At 45.6% G+C, this 25,894-nt stretch overlaps 1 protein-coding gene across 1 annotated transcript in view; it reads left to right on the plus strand.

Moving 5' to 3' along the window:
• Positions 1–25,894, plus strand: part of LOC147679018 (solute carrier family 2, facilitated glucose transporter member 11-like) — a 649,876-nt gene that overhangs the window by 366,207 nt on the left and 257,775 nt on the right. Inside the window, exon 7 of the mRNA XM_086942752.1 lies at positions 9,912–10,099. Coding sequence (XP_086798878.1) covers positions 9,912–10,099 — 188 coding nt within the window. The remainder of the gene's footprint in view (positions 1–9,911; positions 10,100–25,894) is intronic.

Here is a 25,894-nt window from a genome sequence, read left to right on the forward strand (position 1 = left end):
GCCGGCCGCCATTTTGAGAGTCCTGTGGCAGCCGCCTATCGCTGCACCGCTAGAGCGGGCGCATCTCAACTACATGGTGAGCGAGACGCTGTAGTCGCAAGAGCGGGCGGAAAACAGCTGAATGGCGGAAGAGGCACAGTGTAGCAAAAGCGGGCAGAATGGCAACTAAAACGATAAAGGGGCGCCTCACTACAGCTTGTCTTCAGGTCAAACGGATTGTGGGACAAGGTCCAGAATTGAAGAGTCATCAAAAGGCAAAAAGTACCGCCGGACCCCGGGAGCCGGCCGCCTATGTCGGGGGCGATCTCAGGCTACACCAGTGCTATAAGACTTGGGGAGGGTGTCGGAGCCAAGCGTCTTCTCCGAGTCCATGGCCATCACAGCGCCCCTCAGGGGCCTCCGTCAAGCTGTTTAGGAAGGTAACATATCATATTGTTTTCTAATGCAGTCAGGTCCACAAACGACACTCACTTACTTTGAGAATAGTGAAGCTGCAGTAGGAGGAAATAAGCTTCAGACAGTGTTACAAGCGCTGCTCAGAACTCTTAACTATGGCACCCAACATCCAGAACTTATGCTATTTGAGAATGGTAGTGACATCGAAGCATCTCGGGGACCAAAACCATTAACGTACTTTCACGTATGAAAATCTTACTTGGGGAGGGGGCAGGAGCGAAGCGCCCCCTCCCAGTCAGCGCCACCACACCGTATGTTGAAAATCTGAAGCCATCGTTCTACAAAGTCAACCAAACTTGGATTGAAAAATCTAGAAAAATGTACAAACTGAAAACCAGTTTTGGTCTGCATAGCATCAGTAACAACGCTTGAGTCAGCTTTGTGTCAAACCGCCATTTTGATTCAACAAAGCACAGGCATTGAAAAAGGCTGAAATTCAGAACTCTAAACTATGGCACCCAACATCCAGGAGCTTGCTATCCGGATCTTGGAGCCTTGTGCTGTTTTCGATCTATTCACACATCGGTCCACTACTGACATCATCTTATAAACCAACGTTATGTAAATAGTTTTTTAATAAAATGTTTTACCCTATTTCTTTGCTGGTGTGTTGTCTATATTTTTAATATTTGCATAGGGTTTGTCATTATTTTGTGCGGGATGGGTGATGGAGCCGAGCTGTCTTGCAGCCCTCATGGTGTGGAGCTCAGTTCATCTCACTATTTTCGTATTTCTCAAGAAGGGTTGTTCCTAATATTTCTATTTTAGCGAGGTCAAAAAGAGATCCAATTAGTGGCCTACTGATTTTGCTCGATTACTTTTATTTTTTTACACGATTTTTCACTATCTGCAAAGACTAAACAGAGTATTGCGACTTTGTGCTTGTTTGTAAATAGAGAATGATCCAAAGAGAACCAATTCTAAAACAGTAAATGCTTGGACAACAATCAATCAAATGGAGAGACAAGGAGGTACGACGGATTACAACGGGGGTAAAGGCCTGCGTTAACTGCCCTTCTGTATCTGCAAAGAGAGAGTACTAACAAAGGCAAAAGAGGGGAGGGGGGGGGGGCAGCGTTCAAAGCACATCAGCGTGCATAAATACGAAAATGTTTTTATCTATCACGTACTTGACATTTTAAAGCTTTTCATATTTGCTATTAAAAAACCAATGAAATTCACAGAAAAAACCATAGGTTATAGTGGATATATAGTTAGGAATTTGCATTTACAAAACCTTGAAAATTCAATGAAAAAACCATAGGTTATAGGCCATATATAGTTAGGAATTAGCATTTACAAAACCTTATTTTACTCGCATAAAACCATTGAAATTCCATATATAGTTAGCTAACTATAAGCGCTAACTATATATCGCGCACCCGCAATCCACTGCTGATGATGTCACATATTACATCATTCATGACATGGTCAGTGACATCACTGATGACATCACTGATGACATCTCAAATGACATCACTGATGACAACTCAAATGATATCAATGATGACATCTCAAATGACATCACTGATGACAACTCAAATGACATCACTGATGACATCTCATTTGTCATCACTGATCACATCACTCATGTGATAATACAATGAACCTCTTCAGACTCTAATATAACCTTACATACACTCAGTATAAACAGACACTCACAGACTGTCACTCATCCATGGACTTACTCACACACCTAGTCAGTCATGCAAAGAATCAATCACACCTCCATTTCCTCAACTATACAGTTATACACATCTTACTTATTCAAACATATAATAACACATATTTACTCTCTTATATAATCCCTGATACAAGCTCACAGTGATCGATACAGCCACTCACACATTCACTGGCTCTTATGTTCAGTTATTTATATATCTCAACTCTCACATGTATTGTGTTTTACATACGTACTTACTTGCACATGTAGCAATGAGAAATCCATTCACTCACCAACACACCCATGCACAGTCAACCGCTCATATAGCTGTTTCCACATGCACTCTTGAACTCATACTCCTAGTGAATCAACTGCTTACACATCTATGCACAGAGTCACGCACTTCCCAGCCACCCACACACACACTCAGCCTCCCATTCAAATATTTGGGCAACCAATCAATAACCCATATGGCTACTCTTATAGCTACTGATCAACACAAGCAGCAGTTTACACAACAACAAACATACTGATGCACGAATTAAGACAGTTTAGTCACTAACCCATGCACTCAGTGAGACACATTTAATCACTCACTCATACAGTCAGTCATGCACCTACTAAATTCTTCATCCAGACACTTATACATCCACTCATTCTTCAATATGTGAAACATATTTTAACTTTACAGAAACATACAGTCACTGGATGTTGTAATCAGTGATGTCATCAGTGATGTCACTGACCATGTCATGAATGATGTAATATGTGACATCATCAGCAGTGGATTGCGGGTGCGCGATATATAGTTAGCGCTTATAGTTAGCTAACTATATATGGAATTTCAATGGTTTTATGCGAGTAAAATAAGGTTTTGTAAATGCTAATTCCTAACTATATATGGCCTATAACCTATGGTTTTTTCATTGAATATATATATATATATATATATATATATATATATATGCATTTATATATAGGTATGTGTATATATATAAATATATATATATATATATATATATATATATATATATATATATATATATATATATATATATATATATACTAGCAGCCCGTCCCGACGTTGTCCGGGTATGAAATAGAATGTGTGCAATGTGTGTAATATGCATGGGAAATGTATTTTAAAATCTCGTGGTAGACAACATTTTTAGCATGAAGTGTCACAATAGTTAGGCTTGTGTGTGCAGATACTGTGTGTACCTCGGAGTAAGAAGTATTAGCAGATGTCCCTAATGTGTATGTACTCCACTTCCGGTAAGCGTGTGTGAAAGTGCATTCAGTTGTAAATTTCGTGTCCCCGCAGGCACGCTGAATCGCGCCATCCCCGACTTGAGGCCCGGCTCCAGTTTTGTTTGATGTTGTGCTTGTGGTGCAAAGTCGTTGATGCAAAGAGTTGAGTGGGTGACAGCGCGCACTGTAGACGCTGTGCGTGTGAGAAAGTGAAGTCAGTTCAAAGGTTAGTGTCCCAGTAGGCGCGCTTAATCGCGTCATCCGCCGCCTGAGCCCGGCTCCAGCCCTGGTTGATGTTGTGCGCCTGGTGTCAATTCATTTATGCAGAGAGTTGAGTGTGTGACAGCGCACAGGAGACGCTGCAGTTAGTGTCCCCGCAGGCACGGTCCTTTATGCAGAGAGTTGACTGGCTGACAGCGTGAAGGATACTGTAAGGTTATTGTTCCCGCATGCACGATCAGTCGCGTCTGCCCCCGCCTAAGCCCCGGCAATTGCAGCGCCCATTGGCCACGCCCCCTTCTCCCATGCAATTGCCGCACCCATTGGCCTTGGCCACACCCCCGGCCCAACGCACACGTTTGTTTTCCACACACCCTCAAGGCACGTTTTTTGGGGGGGGAATGTGCCACGCGATTGTTGCCGTTTGTCGCGCCCATTGGCCACACCCCTTGGTGCTGCGCAATTGCCACACACATTGGCCTTGTTCACGCCCCCAGCACAACGCACACATTTGAGGAACGCTTTTTTTTGTCGTCATGCCGCGCCCCGTCCACGCCCACGCCCACAAGGGACTACTTTGCTGGTAGAGTTCTTTTACCTTTCAAATGTATATGGTGGGCATCTGTATAGCCTATGTCCTTCTGCTGCAACTGCCCTTTCCAATGCTGTATTGGGTGTTGTGATTGGTGCTGTGGTTCCTGAGATTAAACGCCTCAAAGGTTTGGGCTCTCTCTTTATAATATTAGTATGGATATATAATTAGCATAGCTATATAAATACAAATATAAATGCATTCATACATATACATATACATATATGCATACATATGCATGTTATGCACACGAACGTTTGAAAAACACTAATAAAAGCAAAGCTAAAAAGCCACCTAATTACAAACAGAATTGCTTTAACTTAAACAAGGGTGGGACCTATTGCATTTTCAATGCTTGCTTGCTTTCGCCCCATTAAGAGGGTATTCAGATGTGTCAAACATTTGCCATAAATTCTGAATGTTAGCACTCTAATTGCTCATTAGATCACTGTAGTAAAGCTACTGCTCACCAGGGAAGTCTGCTGCTGGTATTCAAAGTGCATGTTTCAGTCTACATGTTAGAATCTTTTAATGAAATAGAAGAGGGTTTGAGAAATCAAAATGTGGCCTAATTTTTCTTTCTGCAGCACTAATCATAATTTCTATGGCAAAATGAAGCCCCTCATTTTGTTCCTTTGCAAATTAAATGTTTTAAGTGTTACTACTTTATTCCATTCAAGATGACTTCAGGTGTTCTATACTTTTGCCATAAGTAAGACTGTTAGTGCTCTAGTTGTTCTTCAGAACACTCTGGGACATTCTGTCATTGGGCTATACTTGGGCTACATCTGGGTGATATTAGTGCTACATTTGAGCTTTTTTATCTCTGGCTGCTATCTTGGGAGATTTATTTGTTATGAAGTTTCCTAATTTCCTCATTTACTACAGTCTCTTCAGTAGGAAATACTTTCAGTGTTTTACTTTAGTTCCATCAAGAAGGCATTCAGATGTGTCACACATTTGCCATAAATTCTGAATGTTAGCTCTCTAGTTGCTCATCAGATCACTGTAGTAAAGCTACTGCTCACCAGGAAAGTCTGCTACTGGTATTGAAAGTACATGTTTCAGTCTGCATGTCAGAATTTTTTTTAATGAAATAGAAGTGGATTTGAGAAGTCACTCAAAGTGTGCCCTCATTTTTCTTTCTGCAGCACTAATCATACTTTCTATGGCAAAATGAACCCCTCATTTTGTTCCTTTTTAAATTAAATGTTTTAAGAGTTACAACTTTATTTCAATCAAGATGGCTTTAGGTGTGCTATACTTTTGCCATAAGTAAGATTGTTAGCGCTCTAGTTGTTTTTTAGAACACTCTGGGAAGCTGCAGTAGAACACAAAGGAATCAACTGACAGTCTCTGCCCATGTTGGATCTGGTAAACAGTCAAAATATCGACTACAAAATATTGAATGGACAGAATATCGAGTTTTAAATTTCGAATGGACAAAATATCGACTGGACAGAATATAGACATCAAAAATATAGTTTTTAAGGTAAGTAATGTAATATCGAATGTTAAATATATAGACAGTTAAAATATCAAAGTATATAATATAGGTTATTAAAATTATCGAATTTTTAATAATATCGAATATTTTATAGTGTTTTTTATGTTATTATATGTGAGAAAAGTGTGTATTTATGTTATAATTTATTTTAATTAATAAAATTTGTTTTTTTAATTTTTGCGTAATTTAATTCTGTAGCAGGTTGTGGGTTTATAGGGGAATAGGGTGGGAAGTAATTTAATTATAATTAATTAAATATTTATATTTATTTATTGGTATTCATTTTTAATTAATTGTTAATTAATTTATATTTGGTAATTAATTAAATTTTATTTGGCAATTAATTTTAATGGATTGATTAATTGTTTATGTTAATTACTAATTTTTTTCTGTAGCGGGTTGTGGGTGTATAGGGGAATAGGGTGGGAATTATTTTAATTAAAATTAATTAAATATGAAAATGTATTTATTGATATTCATTTCTAATTAAATGTTAATTAATTTATATTTGGTAATTAATTAAATTGTAATTGGCAATTAATTTTAATTAATTGAGTAATTGTTAATTATGTTAATTTTACTAATTTATTTTCTGTAGCGGGTTGTGGGTGTATAGGGGAATAGGGTGGGAAGTAATTTATTTATAATTAACTAAATTAATCAATTAATTTAATTGTATTTAATTTGAATTAATTGTTAAATAATTTTTTATTGTTAAAATATTATTTGTTAAGTAGTAATTAATTTGTTTTAATAGGTAAATAATTGTAATAATTAATTTTAATTTGTAATTTAAATGGATTAATTATTATATTATATTAAATTGGTAATTACTTTAAAATAATTTTTAAAGATATTAATTTATATTTATTGAAATAATATATGAAGTATTTAATTTCCCTACTATTGCACTCTCTGGAGTGGGAATAGTAATTGTTATCCCTACGCTATCCAATGCTTTCCCTACTGTTGCACCCATCTGGAGTAGGAATAGTAATTTTTACCCCTACGCTATCCAACGCTTTCCCTACTGTTGCACTCACTGAAGTGGGAATAGTAATTTTTTGCCCTACGGTATCCAATGCTTTCCCTACTGTTGCACTCTTTGGAATGGAAATAGTAATTTTAACCCCTACGCTATCCAACGCTTTCCCTACTGTTGCACTATTTGGAGTGGGAATAGTAATTTTTACCCCTACGCTATCGAACGCTTTCCCTACTGTTGTACTCTTTGGAGTTGGAATAGTAATTTTTACCCCTACGCTATCCAACGCTTTCCCTACTGTTGCACCCACTGGAGTGGGAATAGTAATTTTTACCCCTACGCTATCCAACGCTTTCTCTACTGTTGCACCCACTGGAGTGGGAATAGAAATTTGTACCCCTACGCTATCCAACGCTTTCTCTACTGTTGCACCCACTGGAGTGGGAACAGTAATTATTACCCTTACACTATCCAATGCTTTCCCTACTGTTGCACTCTTTGGAGTTGGAATAGTAATTTTTACCCCTACGCTATCCAACGCTTTCCCTACTGTTGCACCCACTGGAGTGGGAATAGTATTTTTTACAATTCTGCTATCATACGGTAATAATATTGGATATTATTTAATTATATAATGTTACTATATATATATGTTTTAAGAAATATGATTGTACTTTTTTTATAATTTTCAATAATTATTTAATTATTATAAGTTAATTTAATTATTTTTAAATATATTTTAGTAATACATTTTTAATATTAATTTAATTTAATATTAATTTAATTTAACACTGTTTTTAATAAAGTCGATATTTTTATAAACTATATTTTTGTAAACAATATTTTGTACTCAATATTTTTGTACTTACCTATCTGTAGATACAAACTCGATATTTTGTGTGTCGATATTTTTTCCTCGATATTGTTGCTAGTCGATATTCTGTCCCTCGATATTATGTCAGTGATCCGTTGGATCTACATGTTTTACTGAGAATGTCAGACTTCATTCTCACATGACTGAGAAAGATAATGTGAATTTACAGAAAATATGCTCTCAGCTTAGCTTATAGATCAGATTCCAAACCTCTGTGGGAAAAGAATGAGAAAATAGTTTTCTCTCAAACATGATTCATGATATCCCGGCAGAATGCTTTTTCACATGGTAAAATCACTTTAGAACACACCACAATTCCTAAAATGAGTATGGTACCATCAACAAATGATTTATAATGTAACTAAAGTCTTAAAACCTTCTATTAACTGCAATGGTTTTTAATGAGGTGCTATCATGTATATTGGTCCCAAGATGACTGCCAACACTTCTTGGATGAAGTGCTGACAGCCAATCAGATCTCACGATGAGATGTGTGATTTAGGCTCCGCCCATATATATATGTTTTTTCCTTTAATACCTAAAAACTAGTGAACAGATTTGCACCTTTTAATCAAAAGGCACAAATGTGAACCAAAGACTACCTCTTTGCCCAAATTTGGTGTCATTCCGTTCAGCAGTTCGGGCTGTAGCTGCGATTAAAGGTTCCTATGGAAAATTGCATGGGGAAAACACATTTTGGGACCCCCTTTTTTCTCAGCCCCCGCTTGACAAATCATCCCAAGACTTTCAGGATAAGAGTTTACTGGAGCTGGCCATAAGTTTTGAAAATTTAGCGAAGATTCATCAACCGGCCCCAAAGTTATTCCAAATAGAATGTTGCGGATTTCCTATGGAAAATAGCTCCTAACTATAACTACCTACTGGTGACCGCCAGTAGGTAATATATATTTATATATATATATATATATATATATATATATATATATATATATATATATATATATATATATATATATATATTCACAGGAAAAACCCTAGGTTTCAGGGGCATTATAGTTAGTTGGACATTTCACTCGAACAAATCCATTGAAATTCCCCCGTTCTAGTTAGTTCAGCTAACTATAACTTGCAAGCCCGCAGTGCACTGCTGATGACGTCACTTATTACATCACTCATGACAAGGTCTGTGACATCACTCAGGACATCACTGATGACATCTCCAATGACATCACTGATGACATCACTGAAGACATCATCCTTGTGGTAGAGTGGCAGACCACCATCATATAAACTTTGATACACACACTCAAAAATTGAAACTAAAATGTTCAAAACAATGGACATACCAATACCACTTAAAACACACCTATTCAGTAATTCCAAGATCTACACACCCATCCACTCATTCACCAACAGTCCTATACAGTTACTCATACATGTTCTCACTCATCATATGTACTCATACACCTACCAGCCAATTACTATAAAGATCGTGATCGGCAGGGTGCGCGGATCCTGCCTGGCCATAGATATTGAACCTTTTTTCATTTTGACTTTCCACCTTTTTACCATATTTGGTGTAATTCCGTTGAGCAGTTTGGGCTGTAGAAGAGAATCAATTCCAACAGGTCTGGGTAGATGAAAACATCCACTCCGTAATTAATTAATGCAAATAAATGTGTTAGTTTTATGTTTGACAAACAAAAAATAACGCGTTCTACTCTTCTGAGTCTAGGTCACATGCATATATGTATAATGCGCCTGAAGTCACCATTCCCTCCCTTGGCTAATCCCAAGGCAGCAGACAGAAGTACTGACATTGGAGTGATATCTCCTCCTCTTCAAATCACAAGCCAGCTGGCAGAAGCACTGACATTAGTGTAATATCACCTCCTCTGAAAATCCCAAGTCAGCACTTTCATGAACTGATATTGGGATGGGGTCACCATGCCCCGTTTCACTTGCCAATGTCTGGGCAATGGATACGAGCCATGACATCAATCAATCAATCAATCAATAATTGGTCTGATAGAGAGCACAGTTACTCATTGATTGTCCTGCACTAGCCAGGCCTTTAGACAGATCATGCACATGACATGGTCCTGGAGTCACAGCACCTCCCACAGCAAATCTCATGGCAGCAGGAAGATGTAGGTATATGTATCAGAAATGACTCTCAAACTTACAGTACATTTCAAATGCCTGGAGTTTTCCTTTCTTCACCTTGGGCATTCATCGGACATTTGACATGAGCACTGACAAGTGCCTAGAGTCACCCTAATATTACACTGGCCAATCTTAATGCAGTACCATCAGTTATTATCTCTTCTGCTCTGACCCAACTTAATACAAGTGAGGTCCTTCTTGTCCTGGAATAACCTTTTATTTTTTATTCACCCCTAGCCATGAACCAGCTCTGGAAAGGAAGAGACCACACGGCTGAGATGACCAGCATGATGGATGAGCGTAAGATGATTAATGGTGTAAACTCGAAGAGTGTGGTGGATTTACTCAAGGACCACTCTGTCCGCCGGCAACTCATCGTCCTCCTGCTTGTCTGTGGAGGTCTTCAGTTTATTGGCATCAATGTGGTAATTCTCCCTTCTTACATCACTTACACCAGCTACATGTAGATGTTTTTTTCTGGTATCCTTTAAATGATTGATGTCCCCAGACCTATGAATCACTTCCAGGGGAGGGATCAGGTCTAAAAACTGAAGCGAGATTCAGGGAAAATGTGTTATATTTGAAGGTATGGTGGCTGCAGGTACATATCAATGGAGGTAGATATTATTTATTATCAGATAGATATATACAGACGTTAGGTGGTCAGGTATGCATATAAGTACTGTTAGAATTGGGGGTCTCTGGTTGGCACAGGTATGCACTTGTGCCAAACAGGGACCCTCTCCTCTAGGGACCAATTAAACACTCACACCCAGTCAACAAATTTGGGTGAGGCAAAGGGTCAGAATGATTTGCATTTGGCCATGTCTGAACTGGGGTGGCCGAGTGGGCTAAAGAACGGTGATGGATTAAACCCAGATCTGTTGACTGGGTGTGAGTGTTTGATTTGTTCAGATGCTCCGTCCATCACCACTCCCTTTCGTACAACTTTGTTCAACATAAGTTGGCAGTGTATGCTCAGACGTGAGTCCCTTGCTCACTTTGCCACTGGTTTCAAGCAAACTGGGCTGAAGACGGCTGAAATGCCAGAAACCGGTCCTCGGAAGCTTGTTTACGGTCCAGGGAAGGCATGGATTGGCAGTTCGGGCTGGACTGTTCCCATAAGGCACAGGGTTAGACTGATTAGCATATGGCCATGTCTGAACTGGGGTGGCAGAGTGGGCCAAAGAACAGTGATGGATTAAACCCAGATCTGTTGACTGGTGTGAGTGTTTGATTGGTTCAGATGCTCCGTCCCTCACCACCCCCTTTTGTACCATGCAAGCCCACTGGCAGCATTTGTATTTACAAGCCCTGGCACTCCTGGTGCACTTTACTGGGGTCTGACAGTAAAACAAATAAGCCAAACATGAAATCCAATCAATGTATACACTTTTTATAGGGAGCACTTGAGCTGTGGCACTGATTGGCAGTGGCACGGTGCCCTGAGCGGCTAACACCAGCAAAACATATGACACATCAGCAAAAAGTGGAAGGGAAACTCACGCCATGGTGCCAGGTCTAACACGTGTCCCCTCCAGCTGAAATGTGGGGAGAACTACCCTTCCCCAGGGAGTTCCTCATCACTAAGGCGGAAAAATCTGGACAGACCGTCAGCATTGGCGTGATCTGTGCCAGGGCGATGTTCCACCGTGAAGTCCATACCCTGTAGGGAAATAGACCACCTCAACAGCTTTGGGTTCTCACCTCTCATTTGCATCAACCATCTGAGGTGCCTGTGGTCTGTCTGAACCCAGACGTGAGACCCAAACAAGTAGGGTCTTAGTTTCTTCAGTGCCCAGTCCACAGCAAATGCTTCTCGCTCAATTGAACTCCACCTCTGTTCCAATGGAGGTAACCTCCTACTGATGAAGGCTACAGGTTGGCCCCTGCCCTCCTCAGTCATCTGTGAGAACAGCCCCTACACCATGCTCTGAAGCGTCTGTTTACAGAAGAAATTCTTTGGAGAAGTCAGGGGCCAGGAGCACAGGCTCCGTGCGCATGGCAGTCTTCAGGTTGTCAAAAGCTTTCTGACAGGTGTCAGTCTAGATCACTTTCCTGGGCGGCTTCTTGGAAGTCAGCTCTGTCAAGGGTGCAAGAATGTTGCCATACCCCTTGACAAATCTCCTGTAGTACCCTGTGAGTCCTAAAAAGTCCTGCACCTCTGTCTGGGTCTTTGGGGGTTCCCAAGCCAGGATGGTTTCAATCTTGGGTTGGAGAGGCGCCATTTGGCCGCTACCCACTTGGTGTCCCAAGTACACCACGGAACCCTGGCCGATCTGGCACTTACTCGCCTTGATCTTGAGGCCTGCCTTGGGCAGTTCCAACAACACTTCCCAGAGGTGGCACAGATGTTCTTCCCATGTGACACTGAACACTGCTATGTCATCCAGGTAGGTTGCACTGAATTCCTCCAGCCCAACCAACACCTGGTTGACCAACCTCTGGAAGGTGGCAGGGGCATTCTTCATCCCAAATGGCACAACCCGGAACTGGAAATACCCATCTGGTGTGGAGAATGTTGACCTCTCTTTGGCCCCATCAGTCAAGGCTATCTGCCAGTACCCAGACGTTAAGTCAAACGTGCTGAGGTACCGTGCAGCCCCTAACCGATCAATGAGATCATCAGCTCTGGGGATGGGGTGCGCGTCAGTCTTGGTGACTGAATTGAGTCCTCTGTAGTCCACACTGAACCGGAGTTTGGGTGTGGCACCCGGCGCTGCAGCCTTCGGGACTAAGACCACCGGGCTGGCCCAAGGACTGCTGGAGGACTCAATCACCCCAAGAGCAAGCATCTTTGAGACATCCTCTTTGATGCAGGACCTGACCCTGTCAGTCACCCTTTAAGCCTTGTGCTTCACAGGTGAACTGTCCCCTGTATCCACATCATGGACGCACCAATCAGTGATACTAGGGACCAGGAAAAACAGGTCAGAGAACTGTCCCAGCAACTGGCGGCAGTCATTCTGTTGTTTAGGGGTCAGGGTGGGTGAGAGGTTAACTCCAACCACTGACCCATCTTGCTCTCTGGCTACCAGGAGGTCAGGAAGAGGCTCTGTCTCCTCCTCCATTCCATCATCTGTCGCTAAGAACATACCCACTTCTGACCTCTCCAAGTGGGGCTTAAGGCGGTTGACATGCAGGACCCTCAAGGGGTTCCTGGGAGATTGCAAGTCCACCAATTAGGTAACTGGACTCTTGCACTCCACAACCTCAAAGGGGCCTGTCCACATATCTTGGAGGCACAAGGCTCCACGGGGGCCAAGACCCACACCTTCTGACCAGGCTGAAGCTCAACCAGAGTGGCATTCTGGTCATACCACTGCTTCATCTCCTCCTGGCTGGCTTCTAGATTTGCCTCAGCGAGTGCTCTGAATTGCCTAGTCTGGTTCCTGAAGGCCAGCATGTAACTGTATACATTCTGGGGAGGTTTCCTGGGAGATTGCTCCCAGCCTTCCTTGACCAGACTTAGAGGACCTCTAAGACTGGGTGGCCATACAGGAGCTCAAAAAGGCTGAACCCTAGAGACTTCTGTGGTACCTCACGGTATGCAAAGAGAAGGCATGGTAAGAGGACGTCCCACTTATGCCTCATGGGTTCTTCCAGACCCATAATCATGCCCTTAAGAGTTTAGTTGAATCTCTCAACCAACCCATTTCCTTGGGGGTGGTAAGGTGTGGTGAATTTGTAGGTTACACCAGACTCTTGCCAAAGGGATTTCATATACCTGGATATGAAATTGGTGCCCCTGTCAGACACCACCTCTAGAGGGAATCTCACTCTTGAGAAAATTCCCATCAGTGCCCGTCTCACCACGGGGGCCGTCACTGTCCTCAGAGGGATAGCTTCAGGGTACCGGGTGGCATGATCCACCAGGACCAGGATAAACCTGTTACACATGGCTGTCCTGGGGTCCAGTGGCCCCACAATGTCAATTCCCACTCGCTGAAATGGGGTACAGACTACGGGGAATGGCTGGAGAGGAGCCTTTTGCTTCCTCTCAATATTACCACTTGCCTGGCAAGTCTGGCAGGTCCTACAATGAGCATCTGAGCTCCTGTGCATTTGAGGCCAATAAAAGTGGATGAGAAGCCTTTCATAGGTCTTGTCCTGCCTCAAATGCCCTGCTAATGGCACATCATGAGCCAGCCCCAGTAGGAAGGCTCTGAACTTCTGGGGTACCACGAGCACACGGGCTGACCCAGGTTCAGCAACCTTAGGCTCTGAATATAGGAGGTAATTCTCCCAATAAATGCAATGTGTACAGGACTGATCACCATTGGCCTGGTCTGCAGCCTGCTGCCGCACACCCACGAGAGAAGGGAATTCTTTCTGCTCCCTGCAGAATTCTTCCCTGGAGGGGCCTCCTTCCTGCTGCCAATGGGTCAGCTCAGGCAGGTCCCCCAGTTCAGCTATCTGTTCCCCGGTAGGCTCCAGGGCATCCCACTCAAGGTCTGCTTCTTCCTGGGCTGTGGGAACTTCAGGGGCCGGTTTCCTGTGCCTCCTGTGCCTTATCCCTAAGGCCGGTTTCTGGGCCTCTCCCTCAGGCTCCAGAACCTCTTTAGCACCCCTACTGGCTTCCATTGACCGGGTGGTCACGCACGCCCAGTCAAGTAAACCCACCATCTTCAGGTGAGCTGTCTTCTCCACCTTTTCTCAAGGGCAGCTCTCCAAGTCATTCCCTAGCAAACAGTCTACAGGCATGGCAGTTCTCACAGCAACCTGCAGAGTATCAGAGACTCCCCCCACTCAAAGGAAACCTGAGCCATTGGACACTGACTCTCAGAGTTGTCAGCGTTGACAACCCAGAAGTATGTATGGGGTACAACCTGCTCTTGAGACACCAGGTGCTGCCGGACTGCAGTCACACTGGCTCCTGTGTCTCTAAGAGCCTCCACCTTCTTTCCATTGATGGTCACCACCTGCCTATATTTCTTAGTGTTGGAGCAGGTAGTTCTCAGGGACCATCTCACTGTCTCCTAAAGAGACTAGGGTCATCCGAACGGGGTTCCACCCACCTTGGACTTCTTCCTCCTCCCCAAAGGCTACACTAGCCATCTGCCGGGGCGGAGCACCCTTGGGTGCTGGTTTACCAAACAGACGACACTTGAGATCATTGGCAAAATGACCCAGTTCACCACACTTAAAACACTTTATGGGCCCTCTTTGAACAGGGGTACCTGTCGGGCCCCGGTCTGCCCTCTGGGGTGGGGGAGGCTGAGAACCTTTCCCTTGGTTCCCTTGGTGACTAATTTGGGGCCTCTTCTGAAACTCCCTCTGTTTACCCTTGTGCCCCCACTCTTCTGCTGGGGACCCTGCCCACCCTTGGCTAAGTCTCCCACTTGACCCTTGTGGACCCTGGTGCTGACCCAGCGGTCCACCTCCTCAGCAAGCTTCCTAGGGTTAATCAGCTTGCTATCAATCAGGTGCTGGCGTAGCTCAGGAAAACAATTACTAGACAAGTGCTCCCATGCAATTAAATCAAAGAGACCTTGAAAATCATTCACTTTGCTACCCTATACCCAACCATCCAGTGCTTTGCAAAACAAAGTCACATATTCAACATAGGTGCAACCCCTGAACCTCTGTCTGTACAATTCAGGAGTTAACCCATACCTTGCCATCAAAGCTTCCTTCATGTGGGGGTAGGAATTATGAACTTCAGAGGCTAAATCTAACAGTGTGTCCCCCCTCACTGAGGAACCGCCCCCACAACCCCGCTCCCCAATCTCTCTCAGGGACCTGGTGGGAAGACATGGCTACCTCTTGGCCTTGAACCACTGCCCTATGTCATCATTAAAAAAAAAAATCCTTAACCACCTCCTTTGGGAAGTACACCCTTGATTCTACCTGCACTGGCGTAGTGCTGCCACCAGAGGGAGTAGATGCTCTCAGATCCATCTCCCTCATTTTCATCTCATGCTCCATCTGAATTCTTCTTTCTTCCAGAGCCATCTTTTTACTCTCTAGCTCCAATTGCCCAATGATTTTCTATTCAATTCATAAATCTTTATTTCGATCGTTGAGATCATAAAAGATGTGCAAGTAAACAACATTAAATCATTAAAAAGATTTTTAAATGGATTCAGAAATTTTAAAATTCGAGAAATCAAAGTTCATGATTACACAGTACATTTTTAGATTAGATTAAGAACTTATGGATCGTGCCGCATTGGAGTCCCTTATGATTCTTGCCCGTGATCTCCACATTGCCATCAGGAATTTCGCCATTGCAAAGACAGTTGGGGCTGCAAGGTCAGTTTTTAGCACTCTATAGGCTGGGGCGTAAGTCCGAAAGCCCAGGTTCCTTAAATAGGGGACCAGCCAATAGCTCCTGTTTTTGCTGTAAGCTTTGCAAAACAAGACCACGTGTAGGTCACTTTCCAGCTTGTAATTGCACGCAGGGCAATTGCTCAAGTCTAGATTCCCATTCCAAGTTTTAGTGAAGCACCTCAAAGGGAGAGAGCCGTATCTCCACTGCAGGAAGATCTTCCTAACGTGCACTGGGGACATAGCGTCTAAGACATATTCAGGTCTATAAGAGTCTTTTACTTTGGTGAAACTGTCAGTTAGAGAGCCTTCCCGGATCAGACTCAAAGATCTTTGTAGCATGAAGTTGTAGAACAATTTGGAGAGTTCTTTCCTCGGGAGCCTTACGGACAATAGTTCTGGATTACACCATAACTCTGGAACTCCAAGGGTCGTGCACATGTCCCTGATATACTTGAGCCATGGAATTTTGGACACTTGAGTTGATCTAAGGAGCTCCTGTAGTTCGCTTCTATAATGGCCCAAATCCTGGCTGCTTCACAGCCGCCTTCAATAAGTAAGCGGTTTGAGGCTTAGTTCTTCGGTGATAGGGCGCAGTGCTAAGTCCATTCTCAAGGGGAGCAAGGGGGTACTCAAAGGAAGGGCCGCCAGTTGTCTGATAAAATTGTTCTCAGCGACCTGTATAGACTGTAGTGGTGTATGTCCCCATAGCTCAGCCCCGTAGGTGATGCCTCCACGTGCTTGGGCTTTATAAATGTTTATTGCAGGTGCCAGTGGGCGAAGGGGGGATTTTTTTGCAATTCTTGTGATAGCACCAGCCCTCTGAATTAGTTTTGTGGTTGCCTTTGTTTTGTGTGGCAACCAGGTTAAGTTTTGATTGAGGGTTATGCATAGGTACTCGATCACTTGAACTCTCTCTAGGGGTGTAGATCCCAAGCGGGGATTTGGGCTATTCTTGGGCTTTTGGCTAAGGATCATGAATTTAGTCTTCGAGGGGTTTATTTCTAATCCCCTTTCATTACAAAACTCCAAAAATCCGTCCAGAACCCTCTGTAGCCCCATAGGTGTTTTTGACAGCAGCAGGGTGTCATTCGCGAACATAATCGCTGGCACCCTGCTGCTGTTCAATTGCGGGGCATCAATGTTAGGGATTCTACACAAGTGTCCTATAACCCCGTTCGTGAATAGACAGAACAGGGTCGGCACCAACACACAGCCCTGCCTTACCCCACGTTGGACAGGAAACCTATCTGTCAGACTGCCGCCCTTTCCATATCTTACACAGGCCTAATTATCTGTGTGTAGCCTAATAAGAATCTGGATAATGTCTCCAGGGACGCCCATGTCCCCCAGTACCGCCCACAGCTTGGCCCGTGGGACCAAGTCGAAGGCGGCACGGAGGTCCATGAAGACAGCATACAATGACCCCCCTTCCAGAAGAGCTGTCTTCCAGTATAAGATATTTAGTCTGAGTATTTGATCCACGGTTGACACTCCCTTCCTAAAACCTGCCTGGAGAGGGCTTAAAATATCAGTTTCGTCCATCCAGCGCTGGAGCCTATCCAGGATTAGTCTTTCAAACAACTTTTGGGTTACATCAATGAGGCTGATTGGGCGATAGTTGGCGGGGAGCAGGGGCGGTCCCTTTTTGTATATCGGGACCACCTCTGCTCCCAGCCAAGGATCTGGAATTTTCATTCCCCCCAGCACTGCATTGAATAAAACCATCAAGGAGGGTGCCCAGATCCCAGGTTCCTGCCTAAAAAGATCACCCGGCACCCCATCCAAACCCGGGGCCTTTCCGGAAGCAAGACCCGTTATAGCCACTTTAACATCTTTTATGGTGAAAGGGGGAGATGAGTATGTGGTGAGGCTATTGGATGTTGGTGTTGCTAACTTATCATGTGCAGAGGTATATAGTTGTTGGAAATGATCCTGCCATACATTGGCCGCTATGTTGGGTTCAATTGCAGAGGGGTGATCCCCGCTCCCATGGTTGATTATTCTCCAGAATCTACGGGAGTCCCTTTTAGCTAGGGACTCCGATAGATTCTCCCAGTGCTGTACGTCCCACTCTATTCTAAGATTTTCAATCTTGCCAACTCCATTTCGTGTGCCCTGGCTTCCTTCATTCTTCCAGCTCTTCTGGCGACAAGACTCTGCCAAGATCAACAATGCTTTCTGGTGGTTCTACTTCCACCGCATTCTCTGGTGCCCTTGATTCTTTCCAGGCCCTCAGTGCCTTTATGAAATGGGGCTTATTTTTACATCTCGATTGGGAAATTCTGAACTTCTTGCAGAAGCCTTTCAACTGATCCACTGTGTAGCCCTCCAGGCCCGCTTCTTCTCAATCTATGTATTCCATTCCAGAGATTACAGAGGCTGCCGTAGGGAGTGAACCAGGCATGATTTTTCAAAACTATTGGAGATCTCTCAGCAAAAATAAAAATTAATAAATCTGTGGCTGCGTTATTGGTCTGAACTCACTACGTGGTGATCAATAATTACTTACATAAACCATAAATGCAAATTCGAAATCCTCACCGCTGCCTCCAATGTTAGAATTGGGGGTCCCTGGTTGGCACAGGTATGCACTTGTGACAAACAGGGACCCTCTCCTCTAGTCAGGTCAAGGGACTTACTCCTAAAAATAACCCCTGCTCACCCTCTAGGTAGCTTGTCGCGAGAAGACAAAGCTAAACTTCAGGGCGTTTAGTAGTTAAGCATTTATGACCACATACAGTAATATAGGAATGCACCACAAATGGACACCAGGCGTAGTTACGTGTAAAAATAAGTACTTTATATAAACTCTTTAAGTAGCCTTATGACAAGACCAAATAACGTTTTAAGAATGAGCCACAAGATTGTTTAGGCCAGCGTTCTGTAAATAAATGTATAGTTCGTTTTGGTGTGCGCATGGCACACTCTCTGTCCGACTCCTATACTGTTCCCAAAATCAAGTAGTGCTATCCGGGCATGGCGGACTTAGGGGTCTGTGGTGGGCGCACCGTGGGTCCTAGCGAGGGCACAGTACCTTAGAGATTGAGGAGTCCAGCCGAAACAGGCAAGCCGGGCGTGGCGGAGTACAGGGCGCAGGTCGGCCTTCTGATGCGGTGGTCCCGGCTGAGTCTGGCTTCGTGGGAACGAGGCAAAGAGCGGGGGCCACGGGGCAATGAGGTGGACGAGGCGGATCCTTGGGGATGCTGAGGTCGTTGCGGCGTTCGAGCCGTACCTTTGGGTCTGCGCAAAGCGGAGCTGCATTGCAAGGGGGGCAGGCGCGGCACGGGGCTTCCGGTACAGGACGTATGGGAGGCTCGCAGCATGCGGCGCGGCCCTCTGGAATTCAGAGTACAAGCGGGGCAGCCAGGTACGTCTTGTACGTACGGGCCGTCTGGGGCTTTAAACAGCACTTGGATTGGATTGCGGTGGGAGGGGTGAGATGTGCCCAGTACGATGCGAGGCGGGCGAGGTGACAAAGTGCGGGCAGCCCAGCGAGGCGTAGGATGAGCGGCTCTGGATCGATCGAGGCTCACACAAGGCAGGGGCGGTCAGGCACAAGCGTCACGGCCCAAGGAGGGGGCGAGGCACACTAGGAATGACAGCTCCAGCGAGGGGGGAAAGGCAGCAGACCAGCAGCAGACAGTGAAGGCAGGATGAACCCAATGGCCCTGGGGCTCAGCTCAGGGGGTAAGCTCGCTTCCAAGCCCTTGGAGATCGTTTCTTTTTAGGAAGGCACAAGTAGAATAAAAAGTCTCTCTCAGTCTTTTCCTCTCCTTCTTGCAGCAAGGCACCCACCACAGGCCAGTCTCCCAGGTCAGAGACAGTAGTCCTCCATGTAGCTTTCCCAGGTCCTTCTCTTCGGGCAGAGTTTCTTCTTGACGCAAACAGGATCTGATTTCTTAGGAGCAGGGCTCTTACTTTTATACACAAAATCCTTTGTTCTTGCAGGCCAGGGGGGCCTTTGCCTAATCCAGCCCAGTCCCTGAGCACTTTGTTTTGATGACTCTGGCTTTTCCTTTCAGTGAGCAGGGCAGGGACATCAGACGCTCCGCAGGAGGTGGAGCCAGCATTGTGGTGACAAGTACAGTCCAGGAGTACTCTGTTGACAGTCTTCCCCTCTCTCTTCACAAGGTGCAAGGCAGAGACATCAGCCGCTCCCCCGGGGGCGGAGCAAGCATTGAGGTGGCAGAGCACAGCCCTATTCAGAGTCAAGGGACACTCCCCCCACCAATCCTGGTGTAATCTCTCTATTCACCACCTGTCAGCCCCTCCTGTCTCCTAGAATTCTCCAGCCCTTTTACACACAGAAACAAGACAGCAGATACACATCAGAGCAGAGGCGGGCTGAAATGGTTAGGCAAGCAAATACGAACTTTCTAAAAGTAGTATTTGCAAACACAGGATATTAAAGTAAACTTTACTAAAATAAGTATTTTATTATTCTAAGTTCAGGCATACTAAACTTGACTTTCTACCATGCTCTCTGAGTCTGTTAGGATTATAGAGTGTAATAATTCCAGCAGCCCATTCTGGCCTATGGAGAGCAGGTAGCCTTGCAATAGTGAAAAACGAAAATGACTGTAATTCACTGTTACGACATGCCACACACATCAGGGCTTGTCCCACCTTATGTTTACAATGCACCCTGCCCTTGGGCCTACCATAGGGGTGACTAATATGAAGTTAAGGGAAGGTTTAGGGACTGGCAAGTAGGTGCACTAGCGCAGTCAGCATGACAGTACCAGACTGCTCGCAGGTTCTGCAATGGCAGACCTTAGACACATTTTAAAGGGTTGCTTCTGTGGGTGGCACAACCAGTGCTGCAGGCCCACTAGCAGCATTTGTATTTACAAGCCCTGGCACTCCTGGTGCACTTCACTGGGGTCTGACAGTAAATCAAATAAGCCAAACATGGAATCCAATAAATGTATACATTTTTCATAGGGAGCACTTGCACTGTGGCACTGATTGGCAGTGGCATGGTGCCCTGAGCGGCTAACACCAGCAAAACATATGAGGCACATCAGCAAAAAGTGGAAGGAAAACTTACACCAAGGTGCCAGGTCTAACAAGTACACCACCAGGAGCATGGTATTATCAGTTCAGTCCCTGGGCAGCATCTGCTGGTTATAACTATCACACAAAGAATCCAGAGGAACCACAAGATGTCCCATGGCAGGACATGTAAGGTTGAAATGACAGACACATTTACAACGGAATGCCACAATATGTTTGGATGCTTGAACAACAAGAAGACACTGTCTGCCAGGTTCTTTTTTTCTAGACACAGGTACTAATGGGCATCTTTATCACTATAGAACTTTATAATCATATAAGATGGGAAAATATACCACCATGACAGTAAAATAAAATATGCACACCATGTGTTCAACCAGTAACCACCTCCTGGTAAAACAAAGCCCAAAGCCCACCGCCCCTTAAAAAGTCTACTTGCTGATGTTTATATGATGTAATAAAATATAAGAGTAACATTTCAACCAATGTTAGGTAGGCTTTCTGTTACATCAGGTATTGCTCCTCTGTCATATATGGATATCTTTCCTACCTGATGTCAGAACTCAAGACTGGTTGTGGTTTCTCAAGAGTGGGGAACATACGACACTCCCTAAGTCAGCACACTCTCAGGGTGAGGAATACAACTCCTGAAGATATCGTTACCACAGGGAAAAGAGGGATCAGTTTAGAAAAAGAGACACGCAAGGTTCTGATGGCAATGCAGATCAGCACTTCACAAAAACTCACTAGACCTCTTAGTTTTTATACCAAAAGGCACACAACACATCAGCAACAAGTCTTCAATAAGCATGCTTGCTTGAGTCCAAAGCTTAGACTCAATGTAATTCATACTTGTTAGAAACGGGATCCCTGGCTGGCCAGGGCTCACGCCAAAGTCAGTCAGAGACCACCACTCCTAAGTCAGAGCAAGGGAGTTACACGCCAAGATAAGTTAACCCCTACTCACCCTCTAGGTAACGTGGCGCGAGCAGCAAGGCTAAACTTGGAGGCGATATGAGTTAAGTATTTGCGCACACACCCCAGCAACAACACCCAAGGCCCACCACAAAGGAAACTCCACACAAGGTTATATAAAAAATAGCCTTTGTATTATAGTAAAAACACATTAGATAGCACACAAACTTTACAATGTGCCAACAGGCACGGGCAGAATTTAGAAGGGATTATGTACAGGACAGGGCCACGTGGACCACTGTCAGGGGTAGGCACTTTTTAGAAATAATACTTGTAGGTATAACACTTAGCACATAACCATATAATGACTGTAGCACTAAAATAGTAAATGTAGCACACAACCAGTAATTCCTGGTAAAGAGTAAATACCTCCTACGCCACCCTAAACACTGTAGGAAAATCACGCAGGGAACTAGGACCTTATCATCAGGACCTATAGAAGGAAAACCATCACCTAAGCAGGTCACTTTTAGCAAAGGGAAGGAAACCTAAACAATCACCTAAGCAGGTCACTTTTAGCAAAGGTAATAACACATAAACAATCCTCTAAGCAGGTCACTCTTAGCAAAGGGGATAAACATAAAATACCTAAGCAGGTCACTTTTAGCAAAGGTAATAACATCAACACATTGCACATGAGGCATTAAAACATATTCAGAGGTGCAGGTTAGAACATTTGTGCAGGAATCACATACACAAGTAAATCACAATGCGCATGGTGCATGTAGCACAACACTATAGCTGTCCCTCAGGCCAACTGGCCTCGCAAGGGCTGAAATGCCCTGAGTTTCAATGTCAGGCAGGCAAGAACACAAGCCTAAACGTAGCAACTTGTCCACTAAGTGCTGGACAGTTGTGAATCACAGGTAGCCAACGTTGGAGCCACGTGGGCTCAAGAACAATGGTGAGGGAACACAGCGTGGGAGCCACGGGGCTCTAACCACTCACTGGGCCCCCTGAGAGTCTCTCAGGACTCTAAATGAACAAATATGCACTCAAGAGCTCAGCGCTCTATAATAATGAGGGGCTGTGAGCCTCAGGGGCTCGGATTACTATTGCGGGCATCGGGGGAGTCCCTCACGGGGGACTCAGTAACACAGGATGGCTCCTCGAGCCTCGCAGGCTCATGAAGACAACTGTGGGCGCAAGAGCCTCTCAGGGTTCAAAGAACAAAGAATGGCCCCTCTCGTTGCAGTCCCTCGTGGACTCGGGAAGTCTGTGCTCGTTGGACTCCCTCACGGGGGACTCAGAATCAGATAATGCCCCAAGAAGCCTCGTGGCTCCAATCAACAAGGAATGCCCCTTCTCTCCTGCGGGGCGGCCCGCTGCCAACCGGGGCCGCTCTGCACACAATGCAGACGCCTCTCACTCACCGGGACGGCGGGGACGCTCTGATACTGCTCCTGGGCGGCTCTTCTTCCTCCGGGGCTCTCCCTTCGCTCGGGAGCCTCAAGGACTGTCGGCTGCTTCTCTCCTCGCTGCTCGGCTCCGGGGGCGGGACTTCCGGTTTGCCTCTCCGGGGCCACGCAGCGATTGGCTGACTGACCCAGCACTTCCGGGTCGTCGCGGGCAGCGCGGCAGCCCGTTTTAGGCAGGCAGGCCGGGTCTCAGTATCCGAGGAGTGGGCTCCCTCGTGATAAATAAAAAATCCAAGAACGGGGCAATGCCGGGTGGGCTCCGGCTTTTAAATAAAAATATAAAGCGAGGTAGGCACTCGCGATGCGCTGCAATTTCGAGCAAATGCCGGGTGGCACCGGCTCGGCAATCGGAGCGCTCCCAAGCGCTCTTACGGCACAGAAAAGCGCTCCCAACGCTAGGGACAAAGAAGCGCTCCCAGCGCTACACAGGCAGGGAAAAGCGCTCTCAGCGCTAAGAGGCACAAACAAAGCGCTCCCAGCGCTGGGGACAAGGGAGAGCGCTCCCTAAGCACAAAGTCAAGCTCCAGCAGGGTCTGGAGGCAGGCAGGGGGGCAAGGCAGGGCCCAGAGCCAGCACACTGGGTCTCCAGGCAGGGAGACAATCCAAGTGGCGGTCCTCCTGGCCCCAGCAACAGCAGCAGCCCCCTCTGGCAAGGATCCAAAGCAGAACACAACCAAATTGTATGGGGACACAGCCCCTTCTTATACTGTAAAACCCTTTGTCTGAAGGTGCAGGGTGGGGGGAAACCAGTCGCAGCTGGTTTTGAAATACCCTTGATAGCTCAACCACCCATTTCATTCACTGGCAGGGCTAGGGTCATCAGTCGCACTACAGGGGGTGGAGCCAGCATTGTGTGGGGAAAGTCCAGCCCCATCAGGGACCAGGTGCACTCCTCCCAAGCCATCAACATGCTAATCTCACACTCACCACCGGGCAGACCCATCCAGCCTTTCTGGAGCCAGGCTCACCAGCCAGCTCCAGCCAATCACACGCCAGGCATATTTTACATTAATATGCCAAGTCCTAGAAGTGGCATTTCTACACATGACACACTCATGCCCCATACACCATTGCGAAGCATTCATTCTCACGAGCTTGCACATATCAAATTCGGGTCTGCACTCCCCACGCATCAGGAACTACCAGGGACACAGACATTCCCCATGCATCCCTATGGGAGAGCAGGCCAGCCTAACTACATGCACGCACTTTACTCTGGGACACAGGGAAAAAGTGCGCACAGACCAAAAAATGATTAACACTGATCACAGATTAAAAATCAAAAAGATTAGGGGTGAACCTGCCAGAAGGGCTAAGTCCAACAATACTGGTATAAAATAAGAGAAGCTCTATCACCACCAACCTGGCCTCCAGTACCTCCATAACCAACACCAGTGATGCCCTTAGATGCATCCTCCTCAACGTGTGCTCCTTGCACAAACACGCGGTGGACATCCGGAACCTACTCGACTCTCTCTCACCAGACATTGCGTTCTTCACAGAGACCTGAACCAACGCCTCCTCAGGCCCGACATCAACACCGCCATCCCGGAAGGACACAAGATCCAGAGGAAGGACCGCCCCAACCCCCCAGGAGTGGGCCTCGCCATCATTCACATGAACACCCTCTGCCTCACCACCTCCAGTAAAACTTTCCCCTCCGCCGACACCTGCACTTCCTGATCCAGACCAGCCCCAACTTCACGCTCCGTGGAACCCTTGTCTTCAGACCCCCCGGGCACCCTTCACCGCCACCATCACTGACCTCCTCGTACCCCACGTCATAGCCTCAATGAACTACATACTCATCGGAGACCTGAACTTCTATCTCGACAACTCAGTGACCCCAACTCCACCACCCTCCGGGACAACCTCACCAACATTGGACTCAACCAACTCATCACCACACCGACCCACAGGGCAGGACACAACCTCAACCCCATCTTCACAGCAGGAAACATCGTCCACTTCAGCTACACAACGCAGCCCCCATGGACTGACCACCACTGTGTACACTTCACCATCGATAAACCCGAAACACACAAAGCAGCCCCATGCCCACCAAGAAGAAACTGGAGCAAGGTCACTGAGGAGCAACTCAACCCCACCCTCACTTGAGACAAGCACATACCAGCATCCAACGCCAACGCCGCAGCCCGAGAACTCCACACCTGGATCTCCAACTGCGCAGATAAGCTTGCCCCGCTACGCAACACCTACAAACAGCACCCCAGAAAAGCCACCTGGTTCACCGCCAATCTCTGAAAAACGAGACGCACCTGCAGGCACCTGGAGAAGAACTGGAGAAATGGAAAGACACTTGAAAACAACACCACATACAAGGACACCATGACCAACTACCTCAACCGAATCAGAACCACCAAGAGGACTTTCATCCACACCAAAATCATCACCAAATCCACCAACTCCAAGGAATGCTTCACTGTCATCCAGGAATTCACCAACCCTCGCAGCGAAGCCACAGACACCACCCCGTCCCAAGACCTCTGCGACAAGCTTGGAACATACTTCCACCTC

This window comes from Lissotriton vulgaris, chromosome 11 (genome assembly GCF_964263255.1).
Source record: "Lissotriton vulgaris chromosome 11, aLisVul1.2, whole genome shotgun sequence".
NCBI lineage: Eukaryota > Metazoa > Chordata > Amphibia > Caudata > Salamandridae > Lissotriton > Lissotriton vulgaris.